The sequence below is a fragment of the Nyctereutes procyonoides genome, unplaced genomic scaffold (genome assembly GCF_905146905.1).
Source record: "Nyctereutes procyonoides isolate TBG_1078 unplaced genomic scaffold, NYPRO_anot_genome, whole genome shotgun sequence".
NCBI classification, from domain to species: domain Eukaryota; kingdom Metazoa; phylum Chordata; class Mammalia; order Carnivora; family Canidae; genus Nyctereutes; species Nyctereutes procyonoides.
Window position 1 is genome coordinate 16,737,229 of NW_026575137.1, and position 13,442 is coordinate 16,750,670.

At 36.9% G+C, this 13,442-nt stretch overlaps 1 protein-coding gene across 6 annotated transcripts in view; it reads right to left on the bottom strand.

The window, feature by feature from the left end:
• UBR5 (ubiquitin protein ligase E3 component n-recognin 5) overlaps positions 1–13,442 on the bottom strand; it is a 133,642-nt gene that overhangs the window by 19,852 nt on the left and 100,348 nt on the right. For all 6 annotated transcript variants that reach the window (XM_055303311.1, XM_055303310.1, XM_055303313.1 and 3 more), the window contains exons 35-45: positions 10,426–10,549; positions 9,705–9,816; positions 8,585–8,716; positions 7,939–8,196; positions 7,126–7,394; positions 6,742–6,953; positions 4,237–4,467; positions 3,452–3,525; positions 2,114–2,286; positions 1,894–2,007; positions 694–914 (exon numbers count right to left, since the gene is read on the bottom strand). In XM_055303311.1, the coding sequence (XP_055159286.1) occupies positions 694–914; positions 1,894–2,007; positions 2,114–2,286; positions 3,452–3,525; positions 4,237–4,467; positions 6,742–6,953; positions 7,126–7,394; positions 7,939–8,196; positions 8,585–8,716; positions 9,705–9,816; positions 10,426–10,549 (1,920 nt within the window). The remainder of the gene's footprint in view (positions 1–693; positions 915–1,893; positions 2,008–2,113; positions 2,287–3,451; positions 3,526–4,236; positions 4,468–6,741; positions 6,954–7,125; positions 7,395–7,938; positions 8,197–8,584; positions 8,717–9,704; positions 9,817–10,425; positions 10,550–13,442) is intronic.

Consider the following 13,442-nt stretch of genomic DNA (forward strand, 5'->3'; position numbering starts at 1 on the left):
CTCGAGCCGTACTGTCTGAAAAGCTTGTGCCACCCCAGTCCAAAATTCTTCCTTGCCTTTTGATTGTTGGACTGTATATATAAAATGTATATAGTTTCCTAAACTCCCTTAACTCCTAACCAAAAATAATTATCTGACATTCTGTAACCAAAAAGCAGATACTCAACAAATCATTTGGTGATTAGCCATACTGAGACATAGTATACACTAGCAAATTTTTATTGGGAAAGCAAAGAACCTACCTCTTACAAGAAGATAATAACCAACCGTAAACTTGGCAAAGGAGCCCAAGCAAGTGTGAGAGTCACAAACCTAGAAAGCTCTTTCTAATCATTCACATGTTTCTCTTTGTTGAGCTGCTGCTAACATGTCTATAATTGGCAATTTGACATGGACATATGTATATGGACATATACTAACATTAAAAAACATAGTCTTAGAATTTCCTCAATAAAGTAAAAGGAAAATTAGAATGCCAATCAATGGCTATATTGTCACTCCAAAAATCCAGAAAAATCACATATTTAAATATCTGATTATAAATCAGGAAAGCACAGAAATAAGATAACATTTAAGTCTATTATTTACATATAAATGAAATAAAATTATAAAATTCCTAAATAAAAATTCTTACAAGAATTGTACTACCCATAAAGTAATGCAACAGAAAAAATATCCCCACTCAGCAAATACCTGAAAGATGTAAGAGGTGGCCCTTCACTTTCAGTCAGCCCTATTTCTGCTAGTAAACTGCTTTTCAATTGTGCAGCAAGATCATGAGCAGATGGCCCTGGTTTTGAACTTTCAACTTCTTCTGGCACCACATTCTGTTCTTCTCCTTCCTTTTTTTGTCGATTTTGCATGTTCATTACATTTTTCAAATTGGCAGCATAAGACATTTTAGTTGGAAGAACCTATGAATTTTTACATATAAAAGTCATACATTAAAAAAAAAAAACTCAACCCTATTAGATTTCCTTTCCAACTTAGTAATATTCCACAGGAATCACATGGAAGTTAAGTAATTCTTCTCTGGCACTTCAACTACAAAGATGCAGCCTGTTTCTTTTCTCCGATTCCCCTTGCTGACCACCCATGAAAATGCACTAATGCAATTCCAGTGCATTTATCACAGCAGCCTCAGAGAACTTTTAAAGGAGTCTCTATAATATGTGATTACTCAAATGTTCTATGTATTTCAAATGTTCTATGTATTTTCAATATTATATCACTTAGATAATAAAATTCTGCTCTTAAACATGTTATCACATTTTCACTGGAGAAGCAGTATGGACTGTATAATTTTAGGCTCTCAAATCAGACTTTAATCTAAAAACTAGATCTGCTACTTAACTAGTTAACAACAGACTTTCCCACAAGAAATTTATGTAATCTCTGCCTCAGTTTTTTTACCCATAAAATCAGGATAAAAATACTTTCTATCCAACATGGTAATAAAGATTGAGAACATGCCTAGTAGATATAATTATTCAAGAAGTCATTATTAGTATTACCTTATTTATTCATTCTACAGTTAAAAAGTTTTTCAAGCCAATACTATATATGCTCACACATTAATACATGTATATACATCACACACATCAAGATTTAATTTTCAGTAGCTTCAACTCTGTGAAATAGGCAAAAGACATAACAAAACTGCCATTTTATAGATGAAGTCACCTGACATAAAACAAGTTAGTCTCAAAGCAGGCTTAGTGACACTGACAGAAGTATGAAATTATGTGGAAATCTGTCATAAGGCAGGAAGTTCTAATACTTCCATTATTTGAGACAATACAATATTTTGGATTAATGCATTTCTAAGACTCTAGATACTTGGACAAGTTGTCATTCACAAATACTATATTGTGAAGATTTTTACTATCTTACCTCAAGGCAGTTTCTATCCACTGTAACCTCCATTAAACATTTCCCACTACTGGCAGATGAAGAATAAAGACCCTGACTTGGACGGCCAAAAAGATCCTCCTTTCTAGCGTTTGGCTGGAATTTTAACAGAAATATTCCAGTTATACTGTACAGTTAAAAAAAAATAATAAAGTCACTTAAAAAAGAAATCTTGTAAGACTGACTAATTTATTTAAATCACCTGCAACAGATGTGGCTGATCAGCCAAGGGGATGGCTTCAGCCAGAGGCACTTCAAATGGATTTGGGGGTATACATCCAAGGAACGTCATGGAATCTGAGCGTCGGAAAAACGGATGGTTTTGACCAGTTTCTGCAGGAAGAGAGTCATCATCCTTATCATTCAAAGTGGCACCTACATATAAAGAGATAAAGTGGTTTTTAGAAAATATTAATTACTAGGGAAGGAAAAGCATCTTAATCTGCTCAGTCCAAAATTCCTTTTCCCTCTTCATGAAATTTTAATGCCACTCAAAAACTAAAAATAAGTTAAACTGTTCAAAATTTTGGTAATATTTTTAGGAGATAATTCAAAATATTAGTTTGGTTACAATGGCAAATTCTATTATGTATACGTTAATACAACAATACAGATTTATTTTAAAAAGTATTAGCAGTAACAAATCTTGTTCCATTTTTGTATTGGACAAACATTTCCCATTTCTCTTTCTCTAGGGATTCAGACCTGAACACAGCTAGCTTCTGAAGCATATATAGGCTCACTGATGACTCTTAGAGAAGACAGTCAGGAGCTGAGATTTGAGCATTTGCTTACTACTAAGTTCTGCTTTCTCTACAAGACAGAAATGTCTGGACATCTCATTCATCTCAACAGTAAGCATAAGAACACCATCCTCCCCTTAATGGAATAAAACTTTGGACAGTGCTTACAGTATGCTGTGAAAATAATGAGCTACAACTGGATTTTCAGACTACAGCAGTGAAGTCAATTGTCTTCCCCTGGGCTGAATAGAAGTACTAGCTGTTAATAAGAAATAGACAAGAGACTGGGCTATCTGACCCCACACTTTATAAATTGTTTTAAATTCCACTTGAAATAAGAGCTAAGAAACTACAGAGACTGCAGAAGATTCCAAAATAATTCTTGACTTTGAAATATTTTTTTATTGCACTGTTAAGAGTTTTGATATTTGGGAGTTATAACTGGAATTTCTCATTTTCTTGACTAAACCTATTTTGCATCAGTATTAATAAGGTTCTACTAAGACTTTCAAAAATAAAGGTAAACATAAAACTAAAACACAAGGGATACAAAGATAAAATAGCAAAGATACCAACTGTTGAAAAGTTCGTAACATTTCTTTAATTCATCCTTATTTATGAAGCAAATAATTCAAGGATGTATAAGGAAAAATGGACAGAAAATGCAAGAAATGGGACATAGAGAAGAAAAGAGAAATTCCCACCCAGACAGAAAATAATGAAGTTAAAAAGCTTGAAGGGGAAATACTGAGGCAGCCATTTCTTGAAGTAGATTAGCAGATTTTCTGTACACTAACTTTGATTGGTGTCATCATCATTTTCATGTTCTGAATCTTCATTATCAATACCCAGTTCCAAGAGTTCTCGCGTCCTTTAAAAAGACAAGTGAGTCATTTTACATAAAATATGGAGCAAAGGTGATGGGAATTATAAGCAAAAAAAACAAAAAAACACTGAAAAAGTCAGTTTCATATCTAGCCAGTTTCAAACATTGTGATCAAGTTTTAGACTCTGGGAATGGTAGACTGGACAGCCAAATGTACTACAATTATAAAACAGGCTCAAAGAAAGCAAAAGAGAATCACATTAACAAACAGTGAATACTTATACAAAATAGAAAACATGATAAACTACATCAAGCATAAAGCTTAATTAGATTCTTAGGTTTCCTTTTTTTTTTAAGATTTTATTTCTTCATTCATTCATTCATTCATTCATTCATTCATTCGAGACACACAGAGAGAGAGAGAGAGAGAGAGAGAGAGGGGCAGAGAAATAGGCAGAGGGAGAAGCAGGCTCCATACAGGGAGCCCGACGTGGGACTTGGTCCCAGGTCTCCAGTATCATGCCTTGGGTTAAAGGCAGCACTAAACCGCTGAGCCACCAGGGCTGCCCAGGTTTCCTGTTTTAAATAAGGAGTAGCTATGAAGACTCAAGCCCTTTTTCCCACATGAAATGTTCCTGTACTATTTCTCTTTTGAAGCGCTGTTCTCCTCACTCCAAAAATCGGAAAATGTACTAATAGAGACCACACTGAGAAATTAAGCATTTCCTAATCCAACCTCATGGCAAGTACAGATACCTTTTGCGTTCCAGCTGAGGTGTATCCAATGTTGTCTGCTGATTCATTGCTTTAATCCAATATATGAGGGCTTGAAAAACATATGCCACATGCTTCAGTGAGCAAACATCCAAAACTGGAAGAACATCAGAATGCTCATCATTATGAGACCGCATTAAGGACAGAGCATAATTTAGGAAGTCCCCTCGGGCAGACATCATTCCTTGACGGGCGCTAAGCAATGTGGCACGTCTGTAGGAGGAAAAAGAAATGAAAATGTTTTTAAAAACGACACAAATGTTAAACTGACCACTACCATAAATATGTAAAATTAGGAACTGAGAGTATCCATAAATCAAAATTCATTACCCCTGTGACTGTTTTAGAGATATAACCATCGTGCATAATTTGATCTGTACTTTTTTCTTAAAGATTTATTTGAGAGAGCATGTGGGCAGAGTGGGGGCAGAAGGAGGGAGAGGGAGAAGAAGAGAGGGAGAGAGGGAGGGAAGGAGGCAGAGAGAGAGAGAGAGAGAGAGAGAGAGAGAGAGAATCCAAGCAGACTTCCTGCTGAGCACAGAGCCCAATGCAGGACATGATTTCACTACCCTGAGATCATAACCTGAGCCAAAATTAAGAGTCAGACACTAAACCGACTGAGCCACTCAGGTGCTTCACTGTCCTGTGTTTTAAATCAAGAAAGGAATTCCAGTGTCCTTTGGAATGGGAAAAGGAACTTCTTCCCTAAAGACAATGGTTCTCAAACTTTAGTGTCTTATCAAAATCTAGGTCTGGGGTAGGGCCCCAAATTTTGTATTTCTAACAGGCTCCTAGTTGATGCTGCTATTCTAGAGATCACACATTGAGAACTACTGCCGATCCTGACACCCAAAACACAAGCAACAAGAAAACACACATAGCATTAGACTTTATCAAAATTAAAAACTTACATCCTTCAACGGACATCATATAGAAAATGAAAACACACATGGATTGGACAAAATTTCTACAAGTACAAGTCCTATATTTGATAAGGTACTTATATTCAGAAAATATAAGTAACTCATACAACTCAATAACAAAGAAAAGTGATTAAAAACTGGGCAAAGAATTTTAAACAGACATTTCTCCAAAGAAGATACACAAATGACCAATAAACCAATGAAATGATGTTCATCATTCAGGCATTAGGGAAATATAAATCAAAACCACAGTGAGGGACACCTGGGTGGCTCGCAGTTGAGCATCTGCCTTTAGCTCAGGGCATGATCCCAGGGTCCAGGAATCAATTCCTGCATCAGGCTCCTTGCAGGGAGCCTGCTTCTCCCTCTGCCTATGGCTCTGCCTCTCTCTGTCTCTCATGAATAAAGAAGTAAAATCTTAAAAAAAAAAAAAAAAAAAAACAAAACACACACACACACACAAACACCCACAATGAGAGGGGTGTCATCAGGCTCCCTGCTTGGCAGAGAGTCTGCTTCTCCCTCTGTCCATGCTCACTCGCTAGTTCTCTCTCAAATAAATAAAATTTTGAAAAAATTCCTAGTTCTGAAAAGTTACTTTATCTTAACTGAACAGAAAGAAAACAAATACAGGGACACCTGGGTGGCTCAGAAGGTTAAACATCTGACTCTCAATTTCAGCTGAGGCCATGATCTCAGGGTCATTAAGATCAAGCCTCCTTCACCTCCCCAGGCTTGGTGCTACCCAGGGAGTCACCGAGGGGGTCTGCTTGAAAATCCTCTCCCATTGCCTCCCTCCCTCAACTCATGCATTCTCTCACATGTGCTCACTCTCTAAACAAGTAAAATCTTTAAAAAAAAAAAAAAAAGAAAAGAAAAAAGAAAAACATACAGAAATATAGTTTAAATACAATTCAGCAGACTGTGTGACACAGAAAAAGAAATTTGACTTGAGGGAATCAAAGAGCAGCTTTGCTAACTGCACACTTCCTCTTCCCAAGTACAACATGCATTCATATTCAATCATAGTCAAAATTAAGTCTTCCCATGAATATATGCCTTTCAATGGAGAAAGGGGGAAAGCCTGAGAGGGATAATGACACAAGGATGTAGATGAACTACTTCAAAATTGAGCAGTATTTAGCATCAGATTCCTGCAATTTGAATGAATTTTTAAAAATAGCTTGGATTATAACTAACTTATTTTGCTTCAACTACACAATTTAAAAAAAAAGGTAATACAGGACACCTCGGTGGCTCAGTGGTTGAGCGTCTGCCTTCGCTCAGGGTGTAATCCTGGAGTCCCGGGATTGAGTCCCACACTGGGCTCCCTGCAGGAAGCCTGTTTCCCCCTCTGCCTGTCTCTGCCTCTGTCTCTGTGTGTCTCATGGATAAATAAATAAAATGTTAAAAAAAAAAAAAAAAAAGAAGTAGTAGTAATACAAGGCACTTCCCTCCTTCAAAACAGAGTGAGGTCTTATGTAACAGCAGTCAAAAAGATCGTAACTTTTTAGGACCTAAGGGTTCTGTCTAAATATACAAGCATACATGAAGAACTTCATACCGTCTGCCTTCAAGGGTTCGTAAACTAGCTTCTTCTCGTGCAGTCATCCTCTCTCTTCGAGCTGAATTCTGAGAGGCGTGAAGAGGATGATTTGGATGTCCCGGATCACCAGCAGATGCTAATGCAGAACCATAACGTAATTGAGCTTCAGTAGAATCCATAATACTGACCATCCAGTTCCAAGTGGGAATAAGCTTTTCTTCTACATAGTTCTATGAAGACCAAACTAAAATAGTTAAAACTATCCAAATAAAGTTAAATTTGATATAGTAGTATGATGTAAACATTTAAATACTTGTAACATTAATTCCCATTATATTGGGATTCTCATAATTGACAGCCAAAAAATTTATTTGAATGAGTAACTTTTCAATGTTTTCGTACCTGTAAGTTTACTGCATCTTGGTAAGTCAATTTCACAGCTGCTGGAATCTGGGAGTACACTAGGTGATTATACTTAGGAATAAGGCCCATCAAGTCCGAGATCTGTCTGATAACAATGCTGTAAGCCCTGGCTAAACTGCTTGCAGATGTTAAGTAACTGCTGGCATTGCTAGCTTCCAAAGCAGCTGCCGCAGCTGCAGCACTCGTGCTGATGGTACCACTCCGGCGTAAATTTGAAGGATCAATATAAATCAAACCCGCTGAACTTGCTATAAGAAAAAAGGACAACCACAAGTTGTCAGATGCTAATTGTGTTTCTCTAGCACTATACATATTTAAGTAAACTAAAAGATCAATTGCACTGGCAAACGCGGCAGTGGAACAAAAAACTTTTTCTTAAACCACACTAAATGAGACAGGGCAATGATGAGGGGGGACAAGAATTACCATAATGTTCTCAACCAGAGGCAATTTTGCTACTGCCCCTGCCCCAAAGTGGGGACATTTAGCAATGTCTACAGACATTTTTGGTTGTCACAAGGAGGGGTAGGGGTAGTATTGCTACTGGCATCTGGGTGTACAGATGTCAAGGATGCTGCTAAACATCCTACAGTGCACAATCACAAATAAAGGATTATTCAACCCAAAGCAGCAATGGTGCAGGGACTGAGAAACCTTGATATAAGCATAAGTATCTAAACTCAACAAAACAATTTAGAACTATTATGAAACCACTTAATTTGTTGAGATGAACATACATAATTTTAAAAACCTGTTTAAGCACTTTTAAGAATACCAAGTTTTCAGACTTGCCTGCTGGCGTGGATGTGCTGGAAGGGGCTGTACTGGTTGCCCGCTGATGTTGGGTGTTACGGACAGCCCACTGCATGGACCGGGGAGCTTGAGCAGCACCATTGGCATGGGAGCTATTTGTGGTTCTCTCTAATGGCTCATCAAGCATAAAAGTCTCCTGTTCTATGTCGTCACTCTGACTACTGCTGCTATCAGAATCACTGGAGTCATTTGATTGAGAATCATCTTCAGAAAAGAAGGCAGGAACACTGCTTGCACCTAAATTTTTTATTTTTAAAACCGAAACCACTGTCAGTTTGTTGATATTTAAAAATACAGTGTACTCCCTCATTCAGGAAAATATACATATATTAAACAGAATGCCAAGACATAGTCAATAATCCACAAAACCCATTATTAAAATAGTTTAGTTACAAAACAATTCTTTTCAATGAACCTTAAAATTAATTCAGTATTTAAAAAAATCAGAAAAGAAAAAAGTCATTAAAATATGTCCTCACTAACATCCACAGGGAAAAAGGATGAAGTTATAAAGACTTAGCCACCCTTGTGCAAATCATAAGGAGTACAGTTTAACAAATTCATGTTGAATATATACATAGCTTTAGTATAGGCAAGAAAGCTGGATAAGGATAAAGTAACATACCTGCTTCAGAGCCAGCAGTTGCTGCAGTGACAACACTTCTACGCCCACTAGCATTATCTTGGTTGCTATGGTTACTTTCGCTGTCACTTTCTGTTTCAGCTGCTGCTAACAAATCCAGCTCCATGTCACTCCCTAGAAAACATATTTAAATAATAAGGGGGGGAAAAGTACAAACTCACTGTGGAGTAAGACAGGGTCTGAAAAGCAGGATATCATAAGGTAAGGGGGCGGGCAGAAAGCACAGAGAAGAGGGATTACTACTACAATAAAGCATAACTGCTTAGTAGAAGACAAATGACTAGGCAAATTATGGTACTCAGTAGACTACTGCATAGCAATTCAAAATCTGTTCTGCATAGCCTCAGATAAAAAAGGTTGGGCAGGGGAACCTCCACCAGTGGGCAGAGCTCTGGGCTAGGTCCACTGTTAATTTTCATCTGTTTTCCATATTGGGATTCCAAAAGGAGAAGAAAGCTAAAAAGATCTATCTAGAATTTTATAGTATATACATGTCAAAGCATATAAAATTATAAATTTTAAATACGTGCAATTTATTGTATGTCAATTATATCTCAATAAAGCTGATCCCCAAAAGTCTGACTAATAAGAATAGTTACAATGACTATGTAGCAATAAGGCCAAAATGATTATTGTTAGTGGGGGGGGAAGGGCACAAAAATTAAACATACAATATCAAAGATATGCATGTGAATGGGGCCGCACAGGAGAGGACTGAAAGTAAAAATACAAGCTATTAGCATCTGGGTGGGATTATAGGTCATTTTTTTCCCTTTTCTCTAATTTGCAAATGTTTCCTAACTTGGGTTATCATTATCAACTTCTAAAACGCCTTTTAAGAAAAGAAAAAGTCAAAACCTTTGAGTCAAAAGGTAAAGGAGGAAGAAGATAAATTATTTTATATGTATAAGTATATATACACATATATGCATATATGTATAAGGCTGCTTCCTAAAATTTTGAAACATCCTCAGACTTCCTAGGCTTAAAACATGTTGAACATTTTGCTCATTATACATCAAATGGGGCTTTTCTCTATATTAATATCCTTAAAGATACCTGATTTATTCATACTGAATAAGTTCTCAAATAACCTGCATACCGTCTTCATCATGCTCATCATGTTGTCCCTCTGCCTCAGCATTTTCTTCACCATGTTCTTCCTGTTCGTCGTGATGATCCTCTTCTCCAGCCACACCCTCCACCACCTCAACCTAAATCCAGAATCTTATTTGTAGACAAAGTACATAATAAACCCACATCTCTACCAGTTGTTCCTCCACAGCAATTAGTAACTAAAATTCAAAGCTCCCTCCAAACAAAATAAATTTAAAAAATAAAATAAAATACGAAGCTCCCTCACTACAGAGAATTTTAAGTTTAAAAATCATTGGCTATTGACAACTTGCTACCAAAAATTATGTCAAAACACCCTAGTTTGTAATTATTGTCCATATGCCGAACCTTAAAATTAGAAGTATAACAACTATGTGCAGAGTATGTTTTCTAAACTTCCGGTTATAAAATTTACCTCTGCCTTCAAATACTATGCACAAAACTACTAAAACTTTTTTGAACAATGAGGATGTCTTTTCTATTAACCCGAAGTAAAAACAAGCTTATGTGTCCAATTTTGTATTATCCACTAAATCAAAGATTATTGAAGTATTTTTAACATATATATAGTCACAAATGAGAACATGTAACAAAAGTCTAAATGCTGGAAGTAAATACACCTAATGGTAGTAAGCTACTATTAATAAAACTTCTACCCTCCCATATAAAAGCCTCTCATCTACCACAATGAAGACAGTTACAACCACCTCTTCTACATCCGCTGAAACAATGTCATCCTGTTCTTCATCTCTGCCCCGAACAGGCTGTGACTGGCTGATGCGCCTCTGCTGGGGATTCCGGATGATGTAGGAAGATTGAGACTGGCTGGAGCTGTGGAGAAGCAAGAGCTCATGAGGGCACTGCTGCCACCCCCCTGCTATACAGCACACTTTTTATGCTTCTTGGTATCACTTAGTGTGACCCACTTGCTAGGATGCTATTTTAAATCTCACATAAAAATTCTTAGAAACGAACAATTAATCCATAGTATATCCAAAAATATGAAGCCCAAAGAAATTAATTTTATCACAGAGATTTAACTTAGGAATCTCAGAAGTGTTTTTACTTTTCAGTAAGTCATTTCAAATTTGTTAATGCACATCCTTTAGGAGTCCTTCCCACTGAAATGCTCCACTGGAAATATTTTTCCTTCTCCACTGCTTTCATGCCAAGTCCTCAACTTCCAAAAGCTCCAACAGCAGCATTCCTCCATTAACAAAATGTGGTAATGAGTGTGTTGATTATAAGGGATCTAGTCTTTAAGACAACTGATATGACCTACTTGCTTCAGCTTATTAACCCACTGATGTGTGTGAAGAGGAGAAACATCAGTTCAAAAGTATGAATTTAAAAACAGAATCATAACAAAAGGTGGGTGGCCGAATAGTCCCACTTCTCTAAAACTATGCCTTAGAAACAGCCAAGAAAGGACACCTACTTCTAATATAAAAGGAAGGGGAGAATGAGAGAATGCATCTTAAAATGCAGGTCAGAGATCAGCATGTTAACCCTGTGACCTACTATTATCCTTTATTAACAGATTAAGAAACACAAGCTATAGAGAGGTTAAGGTTAAAGGACCTTTTAAAGGTATTTACACAGATAGTGTTCTTTCCTCACCTCAGCTGCTCTTAGAAATGAGAATCAAAGCAGTTACACATGAAGAGTCAACTGAGACACTCTCCTTCAAACATCCAAGTGTTTAATATTAGAAATTTAAGTAACTGGTTCTTTACAGAGACAGTAAATTACAAAGCTTATGAAAAGGCTAAAAGAAAAGATGAAAAGGGTATTTCCAACCTAAGATTCCAACATTTCCAATATTAAAAAATAAAAGTCAACATTTGTGAAGCCACAATTAGTATTTCTTTAAAATAATTTTAAAAAGAAATCTTGGAACATCCACAAGATCTATCATCCCCTCAAAGGACTTATGGGCTTAGTATGTATGATACTGCTAATTCCTAAAATATATTATTAACTCCCCATTCAGAAATGGAGCTTCAGTTTTCTTCATACCATGATTCAGCTTCTTTCCCATGAGACATGGCACAGCTACAGTCCTGAAAGTCAGTCTAACAGGAGCTGTTAAAATACTTCCAGTTACAGCTATTTGCCAAACTGCAGAGAAATCCTTCTTGGTGTAGAATACCTAAATATGCTAAATAAAATATTAAAAAACAAAGCACAACTATCCTGGCGATAAGGAAAACAATCATACGTCAATAAGCCTGAGAGCAGTGGTGCCACCATGTATGCCAAAGGAATCTGCTCATGTCTCTTAGGCTAGAAGGGTTTCAAGGAGCCATAGATTTCACAGGAGACAGTCTAGGGTGTAAGCAAAAATGGGAAGTTACATCACAGAAATTCCCTCTTCTCTCACGCTCAGATACATAAAGCCAGACAAATCAGGAAAGGGTAATCAATTTTAAGATACTTGCCTATATCAACCGTGGCTGGATGGGGACAGGAAAAATGTCTCTTCAGAGAACTAATTATAAACCCGCACTTATGATAGTTTAGGACTGCAATTTGCACTGTGAGGGTAGGGTCAGGTTCAGTGATATTGATCCAATGCCTCAACACTATCAAAAAGCACCAAACCAGGGGTACCTGAGTGGCTTAGTCGGTTAAGCATCTGCTTTTGGCTCAGGTCATGATCCCAGGGTCCTGGGATGGAGCCCCACAGAATCTCCCTCTGCTCCTCCCCTCTGCTTGTACACTTTCTCTCTCTTAAAGAAATAAATCCTTAAAAAAGAAAAAAAGTACCAAACAGCACTATCTACCCCTAATATTCTCAAGTATAGGAAAAAGGAAAAAAAAAAATCTGTCTAGAATTATCTCTAATTCTCTTTAAACTTTAATAGTTATTTGACCTTGGAGAAGTTACCTAACCTCTCTGAGGCTCAGATCTCTCGTTTTTAAAAGTAGAATGACAGCGGTCATGAATTATTGTGAAAATCAAAACAGATGCATTGTAATGCATTTACAATGCTTAAAGTTCCTAGTTCATAATAAAATTTCATTTAACAGTTTTTGTATGAGGCATGTACACAGAGAAACAGGTATTTACAAAAGTTTTAAAGAGATGAAGGGAAGCAACAGAAAAAGCAAAAATACTAAACTCAAAACTTTATGCTCAGTGGAGTGATACATACCATCTACCATCCAATACAAGGGAAATCACAAAGACTAATCAAGTATGTACTTTTTACTTAAGACATGCTTGGAACACTGATCAAAATACACCCTTACAAGAAGGAGTGATTGTACTGTATTTATAATGAAGGATTTCTACATCACATCAACAGTTGTAGCAATAGCAACATTACACTATTATCTTTCTTGACTATCGAATGAGATCTCCTGGGAAAACTTGAGGGACTGACTCAAGAATCAATAGATAGGGGATACCTGGGTGGCCCAGTGGTTGAGCATCTGCATCTGCCTTGGCTCAACTCATGATCCCTGGGGTCCTGGGACAAGTCCTGCATCAGGTTCCTTGCAGGGAGCCTGCTTCTCCCTCTGCCTATGTCTCTGCCTCTTTCTCTCTGTCTCTCATGAATAAATAAATAAAATCTTAAAAAAAAAAAAAAAGAATCAATAGATGGGAATGAAGAGGAGAGCTGAAGAGTGCATGGTACTTTTTGCTGTTGTTTTTTAAGATTTTTATTTCTCTATTTGACAGAGAGAGCACAAGCAGGGGAAGCAGCAGAGGGACTGG